Source organism: Quercus suber, unplaced genomic scaffold, assembly GCF_002906115.3.
Source record: "Quercus suber isolate HL8 unplaced genomic scaffold, Cork oak 2.0 scaffold_77, whole genome shotgun sequence".
In the NCBI taxonomy this organism is placed as follows: Eukaryota; Viridiplantae; Streptophyta; class Magnoliopsida; order Fagales; family Fagaceae; genus Quercus; species Quercus suber.
In genome coordinates this window covers 970,760-993,270 of record NW_027069542.1, presented here as the reverse complement: position 1 = coordinate 993,270, position 22,511 = coordinate 970,760, and the positions used below count along the sequence as shown (strand labels likewise).

Below are 22,511 nucleotides of genomic sequence, written 5' to 3'. Positions count from 1 at the left end.
ATTTTTCATTTAAAATTATTTTTATTTTAATTTGGATGTATATAACTCGACTTTATCTTGCTGCAGTTTAGTTGTATATTGTTTATAGTGAAGTTAGTTCAGTATGTCATGTTAAGTGGTAGTCGTGTATCTTATTGAGATGAGAATATCAATTACCATTGATGAAATCATTGTTGTTTCCATTTCAATATAGTTACTATGACACTAGTTGTCTGAAATTGAGAAGTAGTTTAGATGTATATTTTTTATATAAATAGTTGTTGTTGCAATCAAGGGCGGAGCCAAGGGGGGGCTAGAGGGGGCAAGTGCCCCCCTGGCTCCTCAAAAAATGACTTTTAAATGAGCAACAACTTTAACTCTTTTAGGTCTTGCCCTCCTAACATGAGAAAAGAAAAAGCAAAGAAGTATTCCTACAATAACTAAGTTTTTCATCTTCTAAGTTTGTAATTTCGTCAATGGACTTGATGGCTCGCTCTTGTGCCTTCCCCTTCATATGTTTCCTAACTTTTTGGATTACATGGAAACAATATAATCACATTTGCATTTGATTGGTCTCTCTTTCAAGGTGATCAATTACCTTTGTAGATTCATCTCTAGGTAACTTTGCAAAGAACTAGATATTATAAATAGGACAAAATAAAATAAATATTACTGTATATTTTGAAAATCTAACCGTTGAATTACATGTTCTTTATGCTCTTAATATACATGTCAATTTTTATGTCAATCAAATATTATTTACTATATAATCTATAATCTTATATTTTATGTATAATTTTAAATTACAAAAACTTGCAATTTAAAATTTTATTGATAACATAGCTATTGATATTTAATTTTCTTGAAATTTTGCAAATATAGAGGATATAAGAAGAAGATGTAATCCAATGGTGGATTTGTCAAAATTCACTTCCAATAAAAAGATATTGAGTGAGTTTGTAGTCTAAGGCTACAATCAATTTTGTAGCTAAACTTTGTCCTTATGAATATCAAGTTCTGATAAGGAGGAATCATAGCAAGTACCCTGGGCTTAACCCGTCAGCTTATGCTCAGGCTGACGGGCCAGTTACGTGGATGTTAAGGACTCTAACACGCTGACGGTAAGGGAAATCCGAGAAGCTTGACTAATTATGTTCAAAGAGGCTGACGGCCCTTTACCGACGTAGGGAACGAGACAGCTGACGGGTAAAAGGCCGACGGTTACAATAAAACCTTTACTTGGCCACCACGCTCAATGATAGATTCCTATAAGGAAAGGGCTCCGCAATCTACGCTCATAAGGATTCCTATATGGAATAGACTTCTGCTCCAAGGAAGAAAGGTCAACCCTCTACTACTATAAAAGCCCCAATACCTTTACGAATCGAGGTACGCATAATTAACCCCTCTCTAGCACTCTAGAATTGAAAGAAGTTCTAACTTGACCTTCGGAGGGTATTTGGCCGGCACCACACCGGTGCTCTCTGTTAGGTCCTCCTTTCTTTGTGCAGGTGTCGTTTCAAGGGTACGAGCATTGTACAACTCACTGTTGATATTTTCGGCATCATCAGTTGGGGCCGTCTGTGGGAAACGTCGTAATTAAGCCATACTATCGTTTCCCAGACTAAAGGGTTGCATGGTACTCACTCGCTCAATGGCGACTACTAATGACGTACACGGAGAGGAACCACCCACGACTGCCCTCGAGAGACAAGTTCGGATCCTCAGCACCGCCGTGGAGCGTCTCACCAAACAGAACCTCGACTTAGAAGAACAGCTGCGCCAGAAGGATGCAGCACTACATGACCAACCAGAAGATCAGGAAGGGACTAGCGCTCCAAACCAGAATCAGGAGAGACCTGAGGGCAGCCATGCCCCAAGCAGGCCAGAGAGGCAGCACGTGAGCATGCCATCCCTCACGAATGCGACTCCACCACATATTGCTGCCGAAATGCAGGCAATAAGGGAACAGATGGAGGTCATGATGAACGCCCTCAAGGGGCGAGTCTCCAATGATCTCGACGATCTAGTCAACCGTACCAACTCACCCTTCACTGTGGCCGTGAACTCCTTCCCCCTACCCCACAAGTTTCGCATACCGAATATAGATAGCTATGACCGGGTGAAGGATCCTCTAGACCACCTAGAAACTTTCAAAACCCTTATGCATCTTCAAGGGGTAGCAGATGAGATTATGTGCAGGGCCTTCCCCACAACACTCAAAGGCCCCGCAAGGGTATGGTTCAGCCGGCTGACGCTAACTCTATCAGCACCTTCAAGGAGCTAAGCGCTCAATTCACTACACACTTCATTGGGGGACATAGGTATAAGAAGTCCACGGCATGCCTAATGAGTATCAGGCAAAGAGAGGACGAGACGTTACGATCCTACATAACGCGCTTTAATAAGGAAGCACTATCGGTTGACGAAGCCGATGACAAAATACTTGTAGCGGCCTTCACGAATGGGTTGCAAAAGGGCAAGTTTTTGTTCTCCCTATACAAAAACGACCCGAAGACCATGTCGGAAGTACTCTACAGGGCTACCAAGTATATGAATGCTGAGGACGCGTTGCAGGCCCGAGAAGAGAAGCCGAAAAAAAGGGAGAGGCAGGAAGATGCACGACCAGACCAAGGGAGAAAGAGGCCCAGAACGGGAGATCGAAGAGACGAAAGGCGTTCTAAACCCCCGGGAGGGAGATTCACAAGCTTCACCCCGCTGACTGCCCCAATAGATCAAGTCCTAATGCAAATTAAGGACGAAGGGGCTCTGACCTTCCCTGGAAAGCTAAAAGGGGATCCTAACAAGCGTTCCAGAGACAAGTACTGCCGCTTTCACCGAGACCACAGCCATGACACAGCCGACTGTTACGACTTGAAGCAGCAAATCGAGGCCTTTATAAGACAAGGGAAATTGCAGAAATTCGTAAGCAAGGAAAGAGCAGATCCAGCACCTCTAGAGCACCCTTCCCGACGAGACAATGACCGTCCAAGACCTCCCGTTGGTGACATACGAATGATTGTAGGAGGGATGGCTACCAAGCCATCCAAAAAGGCTCGAAAGACGTACCTCTAGATGGTCCAAAACGTCCAGTTAACGGGTCCAGTGCAAAATGTAGCCCGAAGGGAAAGCCCCGTTATCGAGTTCTCGGAAGAAGACGCGCGACGTCTTCACCACCCGCACGACGACGCGCTTGTTGTTAGCCTACAGGTTGGGGGCTACAACTTGCATCGGGTGTTGGTCGACAATGGCAGCTCGGCAGACATCTTGTACTACTCGGCATACCAGCAGATGAAAATCAGCAGGGAACAACTAGTTCCAACGAACGCCCCATTTGTCGGGTTTGGAGGTGCAAAAGTGTTTCCGCTAGGCGCGGTCACGTTGGCTGTGACGGCAGGCGACTACCCCCAGCAAATCACAAAGGACGTAACGTTCCTCGTGGTCGACCATTCGTCTGCCTATAATGCAATCCTAGGGCGACCCACCCTCAACGCGTGGAAGACGGTAACTTCAACTTATCATTTAATGATCAAGTTCCCAACAGAATACGGAGTCGGAGAACTACATGGAAACCAGATTGCCGCACACAAATGCTACGTGGCCATGATGGAAATGGATGATCACCTCCAAACCATGAGCATTGAAGAGCACCGGAGCGCGACGGAGCCAGTCGAGAAGCTTGAAGAAATACCCCTGGACGACTCCATACCTGACCAGACAACAAGGATTGGAACCCTCGCAAGTCCCGCAATCCGGCAAACACTTACAGCATTCCTCAAAGAGAATCAGGACATATTCGCCTGGAGTCACGAGGACATGCCAGGAATAGACCCTTCCGTCATGGTGCATAGGCTGAATGTATCACCATCCTTTCCGCCCATCTGGCAGAAGAAGCGGTTCTTCGCCCCAGAACGGGATCAAGCCATAGTCGAAGAAGTCCGCAAGCTACGAGAGGCAAATTTCATTAGAGAAGTCTACTACCCCGACTGGCTAGCGAACGTAGTGATGGTCAAGAAAGCTTCCGGGAAATGGAGGATGTGTGTAGACTTCACCGATCTAAACAAGGCATGCCTTAAAGACAGCTACCCTCTCCCGAGAGTCAACACTCTAGTAGACTCCACGGCTCAACACCAGCTATTAAGCTTCATGGACGCTTTCTCCGGCTACAACCAAATCAAGATGCACGATGATGATCAAGAAAAAACTTCCTTCATAACCAGCCAGGGCCTATTCTGCTACAAGGTAATGCCGTTTGGTCTAAAAAATGCGAGCGCAACATATCAAAGGCTTATGAACAAGATGTTCGCACGGCAGATCGGGAGAAACGTCCAGGTATATGTAGATGATATGCTGGTTAAAAGTCGAAGGGAAGAAGATCATTTAGAAGACCTCAGGGAAACGTTTGACACCCTTCGCTCTTACAACATGAAGCTTAATCCAGGGAAGTGTGCCTTTGGGGTGACAGTAGGAAAATTCTTAGGATTCATATGTTTCCCAGAGAGGCATCGAAGCCAATCCAGACAAGATCCGGGCTACAATGGAGATGGCACCACCAAGGAATGTGAAGGAAGTACAGAGCCTCAACGGCAAGATAGCAGCGCTAAACAAGTTCGTCTCTAGGGCGACAGACAAATGCTTACCCTTCTTTCGCACGCTAAAAAAGTTTTTCGAGTGGACCACTGAATGCCAACAAGCGTTTGAGGAGTTGAAGGCTTACCTCTCTTCCCCACCACTGCTAAGTCCCTCGCAACCAGGAGAAGAACTCTTTCTCTATCTCGCTGTCTCCCCAGCTGCCGTCAGTGCCGCCTTGATTAGAGAAGAAGAAAAAGTACAGAAACCTGTGTATTACACTAGCCGGGCGCTACGAGGAGCTGAAGAAAGATATCCACCCATGGAAAAACTCGCTTTCGCGCTGGTTACAGCAGCCCGAAGCCGTACTTTCAAGCCCACACGATTATTGTCTTAACTGATAAGCCTTTGCGACGAGCAATGAGCAACCCAGAAGCTACCGGGCGCTTGGCACTTTGGGCCATAGAATTAAGCAAGTTTGACATCCAATATCACCCGCGGACCGCTGTTAAGGGGCAAGTCGTTGCAGATTTCATAGCAGAATTCACGAATGGTGAGGACAGGGGGGCAGAAGAATCCCCGCAATAGAGCATACATGTAGACGGATCCTCCAACAGGCAGGCAGGCGGAGCTGCCGTCGTACTACAGTCACCCGAAGGAGATACGGTAGAGTGTATGGTCCGCCTTGAATTCCCTATCACCAATAACGAGGCGGAGTACGAAGCTTTGATAGCAGAGCTTGACCTCGTAAAAGCAGCGGGAGCCGAAAAAGTGATCGTTTACTGTGACTCCCAAGTCATAGTCAACCAGATAAGTGGGGAGTATGAATGCAAAGGCGAAAGAATGAAGAAGTATCTGGACCAAGCAAGGAGGAGGATGAACGAGCTGAAGGTCAAAATTATACAGATCCCCCGGGGAGAAAACGAACAAGCCGACCGCTTAGCCAAAGCCGCCTCGGCCGTACACATGGCCACCATTGGTAATACACTCTCCTTCACACAGCTCTCTCCACTCATAAAAGTTGTCGACGTACAGGAGCTCGATCCCCAAAATGATTGGACCACGCCATTAACCTCTTTCTTAAAGAACGGCATGTTGCCGAATGATAAGGAGGCGGCAAGAAAACTGAAGGTTCAAGCAGCAAGGTTCGTGCTGATAAGAGATGTTTTGTATAAGAGAGGTTTCTCCCGCCCCTACCTACGATGCCTAGGTCCTGAAGAAGCAGATTACGTCATGAGAGAAGTGCACGAAGGGATCTGCGGAAACCACTCAGGATCAAGATCGCTAGTGCACAAGCTAGTACGAACTGGGTACTTTTGGCCAACAATGCAGAAGGATGCCGAGGCTGATGTGAAGGCCTGCGACAAATGCCAAAGGTTCAGCAACGTCATCAGACAACCACCCGAGGAACTCACCCCGATAACGGCACCATGGTCATTCGCTCAGTGGGGGTTGGACATCATGGGGCCGTTCCCTACGGCAATACGACAACTGAAGTTTCTAATTGTCGGTATTGACTACTTTACGAAGTGGGTGGAAGCTGAAGCCTTGGCCACCATTACAGAGAAAAACATACGGAGCTTCGTTTGGCGATGCATCATATGCAGGTTTGGCATTCCAAGGATCTTAGTCTCCGACAACGGGAAGCAATTCGACAACAGCTCCTTCAGGGACTTCTGCTCGCAGTTAGGGGTACGGAACCACTACTCCTCCCCCGCCCACCCCCAAGTCAATGGACAGGTCGAAGTTACAAACCGGTCCTTGCTAAAAATTATCAAGACCCGGCTAGAGGGTACCAGGACCGCATGGCCAAGCATTACAACTCCCGGGTCAAACACAGAGACTTCCAGGTGGGAGACCTCGTTCTAAGAAAGGTTATGGGCGCAGCAAGGGACCCCACCCAAGGAAAGCTCGGCCCAAATTGGGAAGGACCCTACCGAGTTACGGCATGGCAAAGGAAAGGCACCTACCATCTAGAGACACTGGACGGACGGAAGCTACCACACCCATGGAATGCTGAACACTTACGGAAGTACTACCAGTAGGGGCGGCGACACGAAAAGCAACTTTTTTAAGCACACTAAGACTTATCGATTATCCTTTTAAGTATTTATTACAATAAGCCCAACGGGCAGTTTCTTCTACTTATGTTTTTGCTACAATAAAGCCCGAAATGGGCAGATTTTGTTTCCAGACTACCTTTTATATTAATGCACGATAATGAGAGTTTATTCAGAATTACTGAAGTACCTACTTACAAGTTCAAGTTCACAAAACGTGAACGGCCTTAGTGACACGAAAAGCAACTTTTTTAAGCACACTAAGACTTATCGATTATCCTTTTAAGTATTTATTACAATAAGCCCAACGGGCAGTTTCTTCTACTTATGTTTTTGCTACAATAAAGCCCGAAATGGGCAGATTTTGTTTCCAGACTACCTTTTATATTAATGCACGATAATGAGAGTTTATTCAGAATTACTGAAGTACCTACTTACAAGTTCAAGTTCACAAAACGTGAACGGCCTTAGAACCTAAAAAGACCATAAAAGTGGTTAAGTCCACAATCGTCTCAGCTCCCAAGCTGACGGTCTAACCAAAAGACCGACAAAAAGTGGTTAAGTCCACAATTGTCTCAGCTCCCAAGCTGACGATCTAAAAAACTGGTCAAGCTGACGGTCTAACCAAAAAAAAAAAAAAAACGAAAAAAAAAGTGGTTAAGTCCATAATCGTCTCAGCTCTTAAGCTGACGGTCCAAAGGACTGATCGAGACCACAATCATTTCAGCTCTTAAGCTGACGGTCTAAAGGACTGGTCAAAGCCACAATCATTTCAGCTCTTAAGCTGACGGTCCAAAGGACTGATCAAGACCACAATCATTTCAGCTCTTAAGCTGACGGTCTAAAGGACTGGTCAAGTCCACAATCATTTCAGCTCTCAAGCTGACGGTCTAAAAGACTAAATATAGTTAAGACCACAATCATCTCAGCACTCAAACTTACAATCAAATTAAAGGACTGAGAAAGAAGTAATTAAACCGACGGTATAAAAATAATCAAGTCCACAAGACGGATAAAACGACAAAATTGACGGTCCAAATAAAAGACTGACGGAAGGCGTAAACCAATTACGTCAACCATTAGACTGACGGTCTAAAAAAGGCTGAATCTATCAGTCCACAAATGGACAAGTCTATAAGGCAGATGACCTTGTCACGAGGTAACAGGATTTTGCCAAAAATTTCTACAATCATTGAAAAAAAAAAAAAATTTGACGAATTTATTAAGCAGATTTACACTAGAAAGCTCAAAGTTTAAACCGACGGTTTAGTAAAACTGACGGTACTAAAAAGTGCCCACAATCCTGATTCCGTTCTTTCAAATCAAAACATACGAGTTAAAAAGTAGCTACATACAAGTGATTAAGAGCGACGGCATCACAAACAAACCAAAGTCAAAAATGGGCATTTAAAAAAAGGAGCTGTCAAAATATTACACATTGGGACCCAAGGGGCACTTAATACAACTGTTTGCTACATAAATTAAAAGGAAGGAAAAAAACATGAAGCTACAAAAATAAAAACCGTCACTTAAAAAAAAATTTCTACATAGCAAAAGGGTCCTCTCCGTCAAGCAGCACCACAGGAGGAGTCTCAGCAGTTGTTGGAGGGTTCGCAGCAGGTTGGGCCAGGACAACTCCACTATCTCCATGAGGGGGAGAATCAACCAAGTCGTCAGCGCCAGCAGTGACGGCATCAGTAGCAGGCGTCATGGGCTGAGCGTCGTCTAGGGTAATCCCAGATAGGTCCAGTTCAGGGAAAGCTGACGCAACCTATTTGAGACAATCATCGAATCCCGTGCCATATTAGGCACCACAAGAATTGATGAAGGAGTCTGACGCTTTGAATTTCTCAATGGCGTCAGCCCCTGCCGTCTCCAACCGTCCACGAAGGGCCGTCAGCTCTCCCTCTAGCTCGCCCTTCGACGGCTCGCCTCTTCCAGCTTCTCCTTTACCTCCTTCAGCTCGAGGTTAAGTGTGCGTACCGCATGCTTATACTGAGCTTGCTGGTCTCGCATGTTGACATTATGCTTGTTAACACGACTGACGACCCCCTCCTTGGCCACGCAACAGTCTTGCAGCGCCTTCACACGAACCAAGGCCTAGAAAAAGATACAACCGTCAGTTATCAAAAAGAAAGATTAAGCACGTCAGTCAAAAGAAGCTGACGGCTTACCCGCAAGAGATCGAACAAAGCTGACGACCCCAGTTCTTCCGTCCCCAGCTGAGCGCAAGGATCTATATCCGTCAGTTTTATGAGGGCTTCAATAGTCTCGACGGCAAAATCCTTATGCGTTAGCAGGCTATGGGGTCCTTGCAGGACGGGACCAGAAGAGGTCATAACACCCTTCCCTGCTCCATGGCCCGACGTGGGGGGCGACTTCCCAGGAGTGACGGTGGGCTTTTTCGACGGGCGAATGACTACCCCGTCAGTTTTCCTCTTCTGGGAGCCCTTAGCGACAGTTTGGGGGGCAGACGTAGACGTCGCCTCCCCTTTTGCCTTCTTTTCCTCCTTCTGACGGGCAGCGGCAGCCCTGATCCGTTCCTTAGCTATGTCCATTTCTGCAAAAAACGCATAAGGGAAGCTGCCGACTAAAGGTACAAAGAGTGACGTAACGAATAGGTCAAGGAACTTACGGTGACGAGAAAATTCTTCTAATCTGCGAGCTTCAGGCGTCGGTTTTGGAACCCCGCAGTACGTATGAAGAGTGTCGAGGGTAATCAAGTCCCGGCACGATCGCTCTTCTATAGGTATCTCTAAAACCCGACGGATGAAATCTTCCTACTCGTCGGTTATTGATGGACAAGTGAAAGCTGAAAAAAGAATAAATTGACTACGTTAGTACCTTTTCAAAAATAAATTGAAATAAGTAGCAAACTGAAGAGGATAAAAGCTGACGGCTAAAACCTAACTCCTTAGCAAACCCCCAAGTATTGTCAAAACAACCAAAGGGTATCGTTTCCCACTCTTCCTGACGGCACACCCAGTCCGTCCCTTCCACAAAAAAGAACCTACTCTTCCAGGCTCTATTAGAATCTGGCATCTCAGACACCAGCCTCAACTCCTTGTCCCTGACGGCAAAATGATACATCCCCTTTGAAGAAGAAAGGTGCCAGGGTCTGTAGCAGTAGAAAAATTCATCCAAGGAAAGCTGATGGTGGCCTCCACTTAGACGACCCCACAGTATCTCAGCACTAATAAAGATTCTCCACGAGTTTAGAGCAATCTGACTGACGGATATACCAAGGAAATCAACCAGCTGACGGTGTAAAGCCGTCAGAGGCAGTCTCAACCCGGCGGCAAACATGGCATCATACATGCCAACATTTGCAGTTCTTCCCGTATAACATTTCTCACCCTACCTAGGCAGACAGATAGGAATATGGTCGGGGATTTGGAAACGGGTGCGTAATTCGTTAAAAATCTTAAGTGTCATCTTTGGAAGGAACTTATTCACAGCCCAGTCCTTGGGAAGGATGAAGGGACGACTGCCTCTAGGACTTTCAGAAGTCCCTTCGCAAGAATCCTCATCACCTTCCTCCCCGTCACTATTTGCTTCTCCTATTCCAATTTCACCCTCCTCGCCTACTTCTTCCTCCTGGCCGTCATTTCCCTGACTTCCTACTTCCTCGACGGGGGTATGGGCTGACGTCTCCCTCTCTGACGACCAGGAGGAACTCTCAGACTCACTACCTGAGCCTGAACCAAACACCTCGTCGTAGCCCGCTCCTTCGCGGACCGACGACTGGTCACTCGACGCGTCACTTGAAATCTACCTACAAGTGACGGGTGTAAACTAAGCACCTAGGATGACGACCTCACTGTAAAGAAAATAATTCAAAGTGTGCAAAGAAAGAAAGGAAACTTACAAGTTTTCCAAGAGTAACGGTTGAAGAAGTGATGACAGAAATGTTGGCAGTATAGACGGAATATAGGCGACGGATGTGCTCTCCAGGAATCAGTGAAAGTGAAATAGTAAAAATGGGGAGAGGTGGGCCATATATATATATATAAGGAAAACGCACGGAAGACGAAGCGACGCCCTCATCCAGACGCGGAGCCAACCCGAGCATGCCACGTGTCCTAGCATTTAATACTGGGATGTCAGCTTTTAATTATTTTCTCCCCTGGTCAAAACAGCAGGTGACAACGAATGAAAAACTCCATAACCCGTCAGTTATAGCTGACGGAGATATGGAGTAGGGGGTAACTGATAAGGAGGAATCATAGCAAGTACCCTGGGCTTAACCCGTCAGCTTATGCTCAGGCTGACGGGCCAGTTACGACGGATATTAAGGACTCTAACACGCTGACGATAAGGGAAATCTGAGAAGCTTGACTAATTATGTTCAAAGAGGCTGACGACCCTTTACCAACGTAGGGAACGAGACAGCTGACGGGTAAAAGGCCGACGGTTACAATAAAACCTTTACTTGGCCACCACGCTCAATGATAGATTCCTATAAGGAAAGGGCTCCGCAATCTACGCTCATAAGGATTCCTATATGGAATAGACTTCTGCTCCAAGGAAGAAAGGTCAACCCTCTACTACTATAAAAGCCCCAATACCTTTACGAATCGAGGTACGCATAATTAACCCCTCTCTAGCACTCTAGAGTTGAAAGAAGTTCTAACTTGACCTTCGGAGGGTATTTGGCCGGCACCACACCGGTTCTCTCTGTTAGGTCCTCCTTTCTTTGTGCAGGTGTCGTTTCAAGGGTACGAGCATTGTGCAACTCACTGTTGATATTTTCGGCATCATCAAGTTCTAAATTACACGCAACTCAATTTTGAAAATTTTGAGTTCCACATGATATTTTTTTTTATTGAGAAAAGCCACATCACCGCCTGCCACCGTGGCAAGTTACTTATGTGGAACTCGATTTTCATAATATTGAGTTCCAAAAGGGTGGTATTCTGCTACATAGTTTGAAAATAGTGGCGTTTGGTTAAATATTTTTAAAATAAGTGGTATTTAGCCATTTTGTCCATGTATAGGATGCAAATTTTCTCTCCCTAAATTATCGAATGATAAGGGGAAATTGTTTATTAAAAAAAAATCACTTATGCAATAAATGACAGTGACTTGGCAAAACAAGTCAGATTCTTTGAGCCAACCTGAACCCAAAATTTTTTACCCAAATAAAAAATGGGTTAATCCATGACCCGACCCTTTTTTGCAAGTCAACCCGAATAACTAGTGTCCTGGTCCGTTTTTAAATACTAAAAATAAATAAATAAATAAATAAGACATAGTTGGTTTACTCATTTGTTATGGGTTTTACATTGTACAACCCAAACCCAATTGACAAATATAATGCATGTGACTTTTTTTTTTCCCCTAAAAAACATCAAATTTTGAAAAAAAAAAAATTTGGATGACACCATTTAAAAAAAAAAAATCTATTTATATTTAATATCATTCGATTACATTAGTCTCAAGAAAACAATTGAGATTTTTATCTAGTTGCATGCAAACGAATTGATGATTACATACAATAAGTAAAGATTGAGACATTCTTCTTTCTTGAATAATAAGATAAGTAAAGATTTTAGATATTAAATAACAAAGTATCTATTAAGATAATCTGGTTGCAGTAGACTTTAAAATAGATATTTGAAATTATAGACATATATGAGAAGTATTTATAAATGTGTAAAGGGTAAAGCTGAAGTATATCAATGAAATTGGCTTAAATTAGAAATGGCTAGGATTATTTTTTATTAGTCCATAGCCAAAATAAAATAATATTTTTTTGGAGTGTATATTGTCTAACAATAATATAATATTTATAAAAGATGTCATATATAAATAAGTAAACAATCAAAATTTGATGTATATTCTCAAATTGATATAGAGTGCCAACCACAGTGCATCAAAAATTAAATACAACTTTTAGATCATTTTTCAAAATATTAGATTATGATATTAGTTTTCAAGATTTTAAAAAATTTTATATGTTTTTATTATTTGTCAAATTAGCTATCTAATTAGATATTTGTAATTTTTTTTTATATTTTGGGATGTTGATATTGTGTAGTAGGAAAACTTATGTGTTTGTTCTAATTAGATTTTCAAATAGTAGACTATACACATTTTTATATTGTATAATCATATAATTATTAAATAAGTATTAATTTGTTGAGCTCACGAATTTAAAGTTATACATTTATTATTATTATTTTTTGATAGAAAAAGAAAAGTCATTTCATACTAAATAATTTATTATTATTATATGACCTAGATAAATACATAATTTTTTTAAAAAATAAAAAATTTCATGCGGAAAAATACCGATTGACCCGACCCTATCAAAGCTCTAACGAGCATATCTGGTGCGGTTTTTTTGATGGAATTGGAAACATTAAAATCATTATCAGATTTCCTTCTTAAAAGAAAAAGAAAATCATTATCAGTCATTCCAGCCAGGATGAACCACTGGGGGTGTGACACGATAAAAGAGAAAACTTATGGCCATAAATTATGGGTAGAATAATAAATAAATTAATAATAATATATCCACCACGCTTTCCCAGATGCAGACTAGGGCTAAGTGAAATCTTAAATGAAAACACTGTTACAAATTTTGTTTTTTTCCTTTCATTTTGGACTAATAAAGATTTACACATACAGGTGTACAACTCTCTCTCTCTCTCTCTCTCTCACACTAGTCTCTCTATCATTGGTATCGACGAAGAGCTGGAATGGTAGTACTAGTAATAGTGTAACTAATAATAGTACTACTAATTAGAATTATCTATCGAATCTAAAACTCTGTCAGAACTGTGAAGAAATGGAACCGGACAGCAAAGAAGTGGTGCTAATCACGGGGTGTTCTGCTGGAGGTATAGGCTACGCGCTGGCACGCGCGTTCGCCGCCAAAAACTGCCAAGTCGTGGCAACGAGCAGGTCCAAGGTTTCGATGGGAGACTTAGAGCAGGATCCTAGGTTCTTCCTGCAAGAACTGGATGTCCTGTCCCACGACAGCGTGCAACGCGTGGTGTCCACTGTCGTGGAGAAGTACGGTCACATAGATGTGTTGGTGAACAATGCTGGGGTCCAATGTGTAGGCCCTCTTGCTGAGATTCCTCTCTCTGCTCTCCAACGAACTTTTGATACCAATCTCTATGGTAACATACTGAACTGACTTATCAGCCTAATTTTCGTTAATTATTGTTGGATCAATTATGATAAAAATTTATTTATTTATTTATTTATTTAAATGAATTAGTATGGATTATGATTAGTTAGATTAGTTTTGTTTAGGATAATTTTTTATTATTATAAATTTGATAGGTACAATGGGGTGGGGGGATTCGAATGTAGCCGCTTTGTTGGAAACATTAAGAGGAGGTTCTAGTTGAATTACAAGGCCCTTTGCGGTTTTAGGATGTATTGTGATTATTTTTATTGATAGATTATAAGAATTTAGTATTTAAATTTTATTTAGTACCAAGTCTATTTTGTATAGCTAGACTAACTTGTAGTAATGCACTCTCTTGAATTAGTATTTTTTATCAAAGTTTGGAAGCTTGGTAATGGTGCCTTCAAAGCAACTAATAAAAAATTGTGCACATAACATATGCTTTACTAAATATTCTTCTGCTAACCTTTTATTTTGTATTTTTAATTTTTTTTTTTTTTTTTTTAAGATGTGCTTAATCTGTGTTTTTGTTTTTTGTTACTGCCATGTTGTAATTGTGATGGTTATTTCTCAAAATTCACTGAGCTTCAACTTTGGGACAATTGAGAATAATATTAAAACAGTGGTTGTGACTTGTGAGTTTGAACCCTGCATTCTACACTACCTCCCATTTAACCACTTATTAATATCGGGAGTCTGGGTCTACATGTGAGTGAGAGTGTTAGAATAATGGTTAAGTGATTAAATTCACTACTGCCTATAAGTTTAAGCTTTTTGGACATTAGGTAATTTATCATTGCTATATGCTACTGTTTTAAAGGTTAATTTGAATGGGCATTTCTTCACTTATTACAGATTGCCCTGCCTGAGGTCAGCTTGTTTTTCCTTGCTGCAATACTTTTTTTCAATGTTTCACACACGTGTTTTTTTTTTGTTACCACTCGGTAGTGATTGATAGCTGTTAAAGTTCTTGCTGCTATAATAGAAGGAGAAAAGTATGAAATTCAGAATTTATCTTTGTAACTTTGACAAACTTGGAAATCTCAAAATATTGGGGTACTTGCTATTTGAAATTTGATAGCACTATCTAGAAGGAACAAATTTGAAAAGAAACGAATTTTATGTCCTTTCGGGAGAAAATTGTGATTTTTTTTGAAACGTAATGAAGCAATATCTAGAAACAGGTTCTTTTGTAATACTTTTTATAGGAAATGTTAGTGCTGAATATCAAAATGGTGCTAAACAACAATAGTAGACCCTAAAATAGATGCCCATCTTGATGCAGGCTGGTTGGGGTTGCTTTTTATGCTTAGAAATTAAATGAGAATGAGGAAAGCTTATAGGTGGATAATACCATTGCATAGAGAGAACACTTTGAAAATAGCACTCAAGGCTAAGTAAATGTCATTAAATCAAAATCTGTGTAACAAGTCATGCAGCAGATTACTTGTATTGCAATAAGTAGTTTGATTGGCTCGAACGTTGCTTATTACTGATTAGTTCCTACAGAGCTAACTAACTAAGGCACTAACTAGTTAGTTACAAACTAATCTCATTGGCTGCTGCATTAACAGACAGCTAGAAACAATGTGATTGGCTGCAGCTTAACTAACTGGAAGCCTAACTACTTCTGTTACAACAAGTTGCTTTCGAAACCACTTAGCCTACTTCTAAAGCTTTCAACTACCCTGACATGAGGCTTCACCTTGAACTAAGCCACTGCACCAAGCCTAGCCCAGTTGCTGAAATTACTAGCTGGTTTATTACCTGCTGCTGCACTAGATTATGCCTGCTGTTACTGCACTCGGTTGTTGCTGCAACATACCAAATTACTACACAGCCAACAACTACTCACAAAGGCATTTAGCTATGTAGATGCTCCTGCATCACATCTACTTGGTATCTGCTATAGAATGAGTTTTGCAGAGGCCACATCACTTATGTTTATGCTGCGTCAGCACACTGATACTTTGCTAGTATCAATTCTTTAGTTCACCCAATGAAGAATTTGCAGGCCTCACTCAACGCTATTCTTTGTGATGGTTCAATTGGTAACAGCATGACAGCATTACAGTTAAGACGATAAATGTATCATTAATCAGCATCGATGCACTCCTTTGTATGTGTATATATGTATAAACACACAAGGTAATAACTTTTTATTGAATGTTTTTGTTTTTTTGATAAATTCACTATTGGGTTAATTATCTCCTTAAATCAATAGCTATTTCATCTATGATAGTATTAAACTTAAAGTTTTTTGCACTTTAAAAATTATATAGTTTGTCATGCGCATACATGTATATTTACATTTAGTTGAAAGAACTGAAGGATCAAATTTTCTACCTTCTTGTTTTTTAAGGAGAGATCTCTTGCTGGCCTTTCCATTTAAAATTGCATTTCAAAATTCCTCCCAATATTTGCCATTTGGAAACACAGATCTTCACTAAGGTTGAACTTTGCCCTCAAATTCCAAGCCATGCAATAGGACTTGTGTAAACTTCAAAACTAATACTATACTGAAAAAGCATTGCCTCTCTGAAAGATAGGATCTATTATTGCAGGGTTTCTGTTGCTCAATCTTCATTACAAAGAAATTGAACAGAAAATGGTCAGGTTACATCCTGTGAATAGATTGACCACATCCTCAAAAACTTCTGAACCTCACTGCATTATTGACATAGTAAACACATTGAAGTGTTGTGAAATACAAATTACATCATTTGCATTATGCAATGTTTCTAATTATTTCTCATATGTTTGGCTTTGGATATGAAGCTTGAGTTTTCTTTACATCATACATGGTAACACATGGTGCTGCCTCTGATAAATTGGCCTTGTAACAACTATATGTCTATGGCATTGCTACAAGATTCTTCTTTGTATTTGAATCTGTCCATGTCTAAATTATCTGTTTTTTAGTCTGACCCTCACAGCAGATTTGATATGTTCTTCTATTTTCTTCCTGTAATATCTCATGGTTCTTTGTTTTCTTTGATTACATTCCTAAAACAATGAAAAAAATTAAAACAGTGAATAATAATATTCATTTATAATGTCATACTCTAAAATAGGTCCCATGCGGTTGGTTCAAGCTGTTGTACCTCACATGGCATCCAGGAGAAAGGGAAAAATTGTCAATGTTGGAAGTAGAGGAGAACCAGGCTGGAGGATTCTTCTTCAGCACTGCAGCCACAGTCTTCTTCGCGAACTCCTCCGAAGGGGTTGACTTAGTTCCTTGTGAAAAATGGGCCCTGGCCCGATGGCGGCTTCAAAAGGTTTGTACAACTTCCACTCAGGCATTTGGTGTAGTTAGCTATGACAGCATTTCCTATGTTTGACCTAATAGCTCCTGGGGCAACATTGATAACATCGATCCCAAAATGTCTTAGTTCTAATCTGCATGTTACATGGAGAGTATATGGAATATTAATTGAGAATTTAAGCGTAAGCGATCATCAAATAACAAAGGATCCACCAATATTCCTACTACAAAGGCAGATTTCAATTAACCTTGGCCTGGCTTAAAGAAAGTGGAAGTCATAAAAGCTGTGGCTAGGAGATGACTATCTTATGAATTAAAAACTATGCTGTTCCCATTCTTAGGTTTAAATAAAGTTACCCTAAATTGTGTTTATTCTTAAATGTATTCGTACAGTTTAACTTGGAAAAGTCATACACGGTTTTATCCTAAAGAAGGCCTTCTTGTGTTTCTTCATGACAATTCAAGATTTTCTTTTATTAAACAGAAATTCTTCTTTGGTAAGATAATTATTGTCAACGGCTTTGCACAGCTATATTTATGTCTAATAGCATAAATAATTTGCACTACTAAAATTATCTATGTGACAATCGTTGTTTTTATGCAGATATAACCCAGCATTAAGATGTATGCAGGTTGTATCAAACCTCAATGTATCGGTCAATGCATGAACAGCGGCTTTGGATGCAGTATATACACCAGCCCATGGTCCGGGAGCCAGAGCAGCAATNTTTTTTTTTTTTTTTTTTTTTTTTTTTACAATTGTGGATTTTGCAAACATATTAATGTGGTCGAAAATGAAACATATTAGTTAAGTAGCATCCTTTGGAACTCAAGGGCCTGATTGTTTTCCAATCTCAAACTCACATTTTTACATTTTAAACAACATTACACATATTTTAACACACTTTTTCATCCACATGTATTTTCAAAAAACTACAAAAATCTCATCTCAAACTATTCTACTAAACACAAGTCTCCGAAACTTGAGTTCCACTGAAAACTTTAAAAATAATCAATTGATGTTTTTCTCCATGGCTGAGACTTGAGTTCCAAATGAACTATTATATTTCTCTCTCTCTCTCTCTCTCTTGAAGGCACCGTTGTCTCTCCTCTCTTCTTAGTCTCTCTGTGTATAAATTTAGTAGAGATCAAACGCTATCCAATGTAGAGTTGAATGTAAACCCTCCAATACCAATTTCAATGTTGATTCCAAGCTAGCCAAAGTAATGCAGCAAGAAGGTGTTACATGATGATGTGAATTATGAACAAATAATTGAATCGTATTGAATTTAGATTTATCAGTCTTGATATTTGTGAGATTCATTACCGCTTAATTTTGATGCTTCTTATATGCTATTTCTATGAAAATGTAATGTCCTCTGACTGAATTATGTACTGAATGTTGCACCATACTGATACTACATGGGTTCTTCATTTGTTTCCTGTTTTCAGGCCAAGAAAAAGTAAAATTTTCAAGAATTTCACCACAATATTGTTGTTTGGGCTAGTTGGTACTATATTTTCGGTTTGCCTTATATTAGAAGGTGACATCTGTAATTCCTCATCCACTAATACTACTTGTTTGTTTCAAGCTTGGTACTAGTATTTTCTCAAAATAGTATTGTATAACTCCTTATATAATAGAACTAATGCACTAAATAATATACCCATGGATCTTACATTTCACTCTAAAAAGTCTAACTATTCAATTTGTGTTGTCTATACCAGGGGCGTATTTGTTATTTAAAAGAATTGGTGTGACAAGTCTGGATATTCAAGATTACCTAGGTGACTAATAAGTAATAACTATTGTTGAAATCATTTTGTGATTGATGAAAACGACGTCCTTGAAGAGAAGGCCCAATTGTCAAAGAAGGTATGAATTTAACTTCTCTTCTCTATAGTGGGGTGTTTTGCTGTTGTTGTGTGTATGCAATTTGTTAAGAGTTGGATAAATTTTCAACTTTTGGAGGGGGATTAGTATGTTATTTCTTAATTAAGTGTGGGCAAGCTCAGGCAAATTTTCATAGGTTAAGTTTGTTAGAATATATACTATTTAATAGTTCTTGTTTAGTAAATAAATGTGAGGAAAATTAGTTAGAATTGATTATTCTAGTAAATAATTTAATCTTTGAAAAATTTTGCTCACTTCCTTTGAGGTTAGAAATGACAATGACCCTGAGTTTTGCAGAAATGAAATTCCCCTGATTTGTGATAAACATTACATTACAATACAAGAAAATTTTATTTTGAGTTTGATTAAGAGATCACGTTCCTATTTGCATTTGGCTCATAGATGAAGCTTCTATCTAACCCTTGAGATATAGATATCTAATTCCCTTATTTACCCAAAAATTATGAATGCTTAATTAGGTAAAGATTAGGAAGAGTGCCATTGAACTACAAATCAATCATAATATTTAATACAAGAAAGAAATGGATTCCCCTGCCTTCAAAAGGAGGGGGTTTGGGAGATGTTTGTGCAAAACTAAATTAGGGGTCGGCGGGTTGCTCTCATTTTCTTACACCTTAAGGGAGGTTGGTGTAATTTTCCTTTAATCTTTTTAACTTATGAAAGTTACAAATCTGGTCAGAATATTGGGATAATAAAGAGATTAGACTAATGTATTTTTACATTGTTTAACTACCCATTATTGATGTATTTGACGGCATATATTAGGCTTGGAGATGCTCTCTCTCAACTTGTAATATATCAAGGCATTGTTCAAAACAACATACTAAATGTATCAAAACATTACGTTTTAACTAAATTTTTGTACAGGAACACATGTAGATCAGACCTGCATGTATCATGTGTAATAGTCCTGCCTGAACCCTTTTATAATGAGACAATTGTCAATTTTTTGTGTGTCCGACATTTACCATCTATCCTGATTCCTGACTCTCACTTTTCTCTAAAAGGATCTTTCAATTGTAAAAAAAAAAAAAAAAAAAAAAAAAAAAAAAAAAAAAAATTCACACGGAACAACTTTCTATAGGACTTGAGTTTACTAATGTCGAGTTCCACCTTAGGCTAGGCTTTTCATATGTCATTGAGTTGTTTATACAGTTTGTGTTTGGGTAAAAAGGAATATATTCCTTTTTATTTAATAAGTTCAAACCTAAAAGTTTAGGCTCAATTATCAAACAATATGAACTTAATCATAATTGTGTGGGTTGTGTGTACGTACAAGACTCTAAATATGTGTGTGTGAACTTGAGTTTAGCTTGTGTAAATTTGTAATAATGCATGTGTAACTCCTACTTTCCTAACTCCTATTTTAATGGACAAGTAAATCTTTTTTTTTTTTTGGAGTAAATGGATGTTGAGGTGCAAAAAAAAAATATATAATTAATATAGCCACAAATAGGCCCAAAAAAGAAAAGAGATGAAAAAAGATCTTGGGCCCATTTCACAAAAAAAAAAAAAAGAGAGAAAGGATGGGCTCTCACAATAAAAGAAAGGGGAAAAGAAAGAAAAAAGAAGGGAGCCCAGAAGACTTGATTCAGAGGTCCACGAAGAAAAGGGCCCAAGAAAACAGATAAAGCAAACAGCAACCAAGCCCAGAAGGAAGACTTGGGTCGGGACGCCCAGAAGCAATACCAGAGCCAGAGGATCACCGGACGCATGAGGAGAAATTGAAGCAGACTTGATAAAAAAAAAAGGGACAAAAGGCACGCTGGGAGACTCTCATTCGAAGAAAGACAAAAAAAGATAAAATGCAGGAGATTTGGTCCCAACCATTTGAAAAAAAAAAGACAAAGAAAGTACAACTGGGAAAGCTGGGAAAGCTGGAGCAAGAAAAGCCAAACACCTCAGGTCAACCAAGGGGAAATCCGGAAATGGGAAACTTGCTGGGAAACTTTCATCCTGTCGCAGCAAAAAGAGAAGAGCTATAAGAAAAAAGGAAACGACATGTCCCTGGGACAACCAGGCGCTGAACCAACTTCAAAGGGCAAAAAGGAAAATTGGTAGTACCCCCGGGAGCCCGCCACTGTGCTATAAAAAGGGGGAAAGGAAGAGAAAGAATTCAAATTTTTTTGAAGGGGAGAGGCATAGATCATTCATTAAGACACTGAGAGTTATTTCTCTAAAAGTCCCGAAAGATATAAGAAATACTCTGTAAAACAAAAGGGAAAACAGAGGAACTTGTTTCCCGGGATCCCCGAAACAGCCACTACATTACACGCTCGGATTCAACGGATTCAAACTTTGCAAGTCTTTGAAGCTTGAATGGCTATCAAAGTCTGTAATTTTTGAACTCACTTGAACCTTGCACCATGTTGTAGTGAGCTTTGTAAATCACAGTTTTTTTTTTTTTTAAGAGAAAAAAACTAATAAAACATACCTCATCAGTCGGAGGATCCCTAACATGTTCTTCGCATTTTATTTCACTTATTATGCATTTCCTTTACTGCTAAATGTTGTTCAATACAAATACTCTTTTTTAGTTTGTTTGTAATTGTAGGAAGCTTGTTTCTGTGCACAAATCTATTCCTAAATCAGCCTGTTAGCTGCGGGGAATTGATCCCAGTCCACCAAGTACCCCTCACACGGCCCAGGATCCTCGGGCCATAGTGCTAAAAAAAAAAAGTACTCTCACAATGGACAAGTAAAAATTAATTGTACAAGAAAACACGTCGAGAAACACCTTAGGAAAACTTTAATTGAGAGGTTAATATAACAAATAAATACACCAATTGACCCAAAAGTTTGTCTAGCTATGGGTTTGGTTTGGGGTTAATTGTGTTATATTAACCACTCACCTGTGTTAGAATCTTATTTCCTCTCTCAAAGTGTTTGTTTCTAAAAATTAAAAATAAAAATAAAAATCACTCACACTTATCATTACCCTTTTAATTATTATCTAACATGGGCATTACTAACCATACCACTAACACATCAGTACTTCAATAAAAAGTGCTGCCTGTCTTTTGTATTGCTGCAGGCATAGTTGTGCTCTTATTATTATTATTATTATTATTTTTGATTTGGACCTGATTTCATTCAGAAAACTGAGAAAGAAAGACAACATAGTTGTGCTCTTATTTTGATTATATAGAAACAACCTGTCCAAATCTTATTCTAATTGGATGACAAAAATGCTTGACAACTTCCAAATAGTTTCAGAGCCTGAGGATGCCTGGACTTCTCACATGTATATTGCACGAGTCCACTACTTCATTACACAGTTTTGCAAATACCTAAAAAGCTATCAACCCTACTGAATTGTAAGGTAAGATTATAATTCGTTTGCACACAAACAACAAATTAAGTTTTAGCATTAATATCATACTGTACTTCTATTGCTGGTAGTAACTAATAACAGCAATTGCCTTTTTCATCAACAAAACACCAAACAGAACCATATGGGGACTCGAGTCATTTCTTTCACAACAAAATATGTTCACTGATGTCCCACGGATATGGTAATTTCATGCCATTTCCTAGTGAATTATACATGGATCATTTTCTAGGTAATTTGGCCAAAAG

At 39.9% G+C, this 22,511-nt stretch overlaps 3 protein-coding genes across 3 annotated transcripts; all 3 read left to right on the top strand.

Moving 5' to 3' along the window:
- Positions 1–2,328: 2,328 nt before the first annotated feature.
- Positions 2,329–3,054, top strand: LOC136067559 (uncharacterized). Its single transcript, XM_065773617.1, has one exon. It carries the CDS (start codon positions 2,329–2,331, stop codon positions 3,052–3,054), a length of 726 nt encoding a protein of 241 aa, XP_065629689.1.
- Positions 3,055–4,599, top strand: LOC136067558 (uncharacterized). Its single transcript, XM_065773616.1, has one exon. It carries the CDS (start codon positions 3,055–3,057, stop codon positions 4,597–4,599), a length of 1,545 nt encoding a protein of 514 aa, XP_065629688.1.
- An 8,802-nt stretch (positions 4,600–13,401) lies between these two features.
- On the top strand, positions 13,402–13,755 carry LOC111996670 (short-chain dehydrogenase cctT). Its single transcript, XM_065773615.1, has one exon. It carries the CDS (start codon positions 13,402–13,404, stop codon positions 13,753–13,755), a length of 354 nt encoding a protein of 117 aa, XP_065629687.1.
- Positions 13,756–22,511: the final 8,756 nt, after the last annotated feature.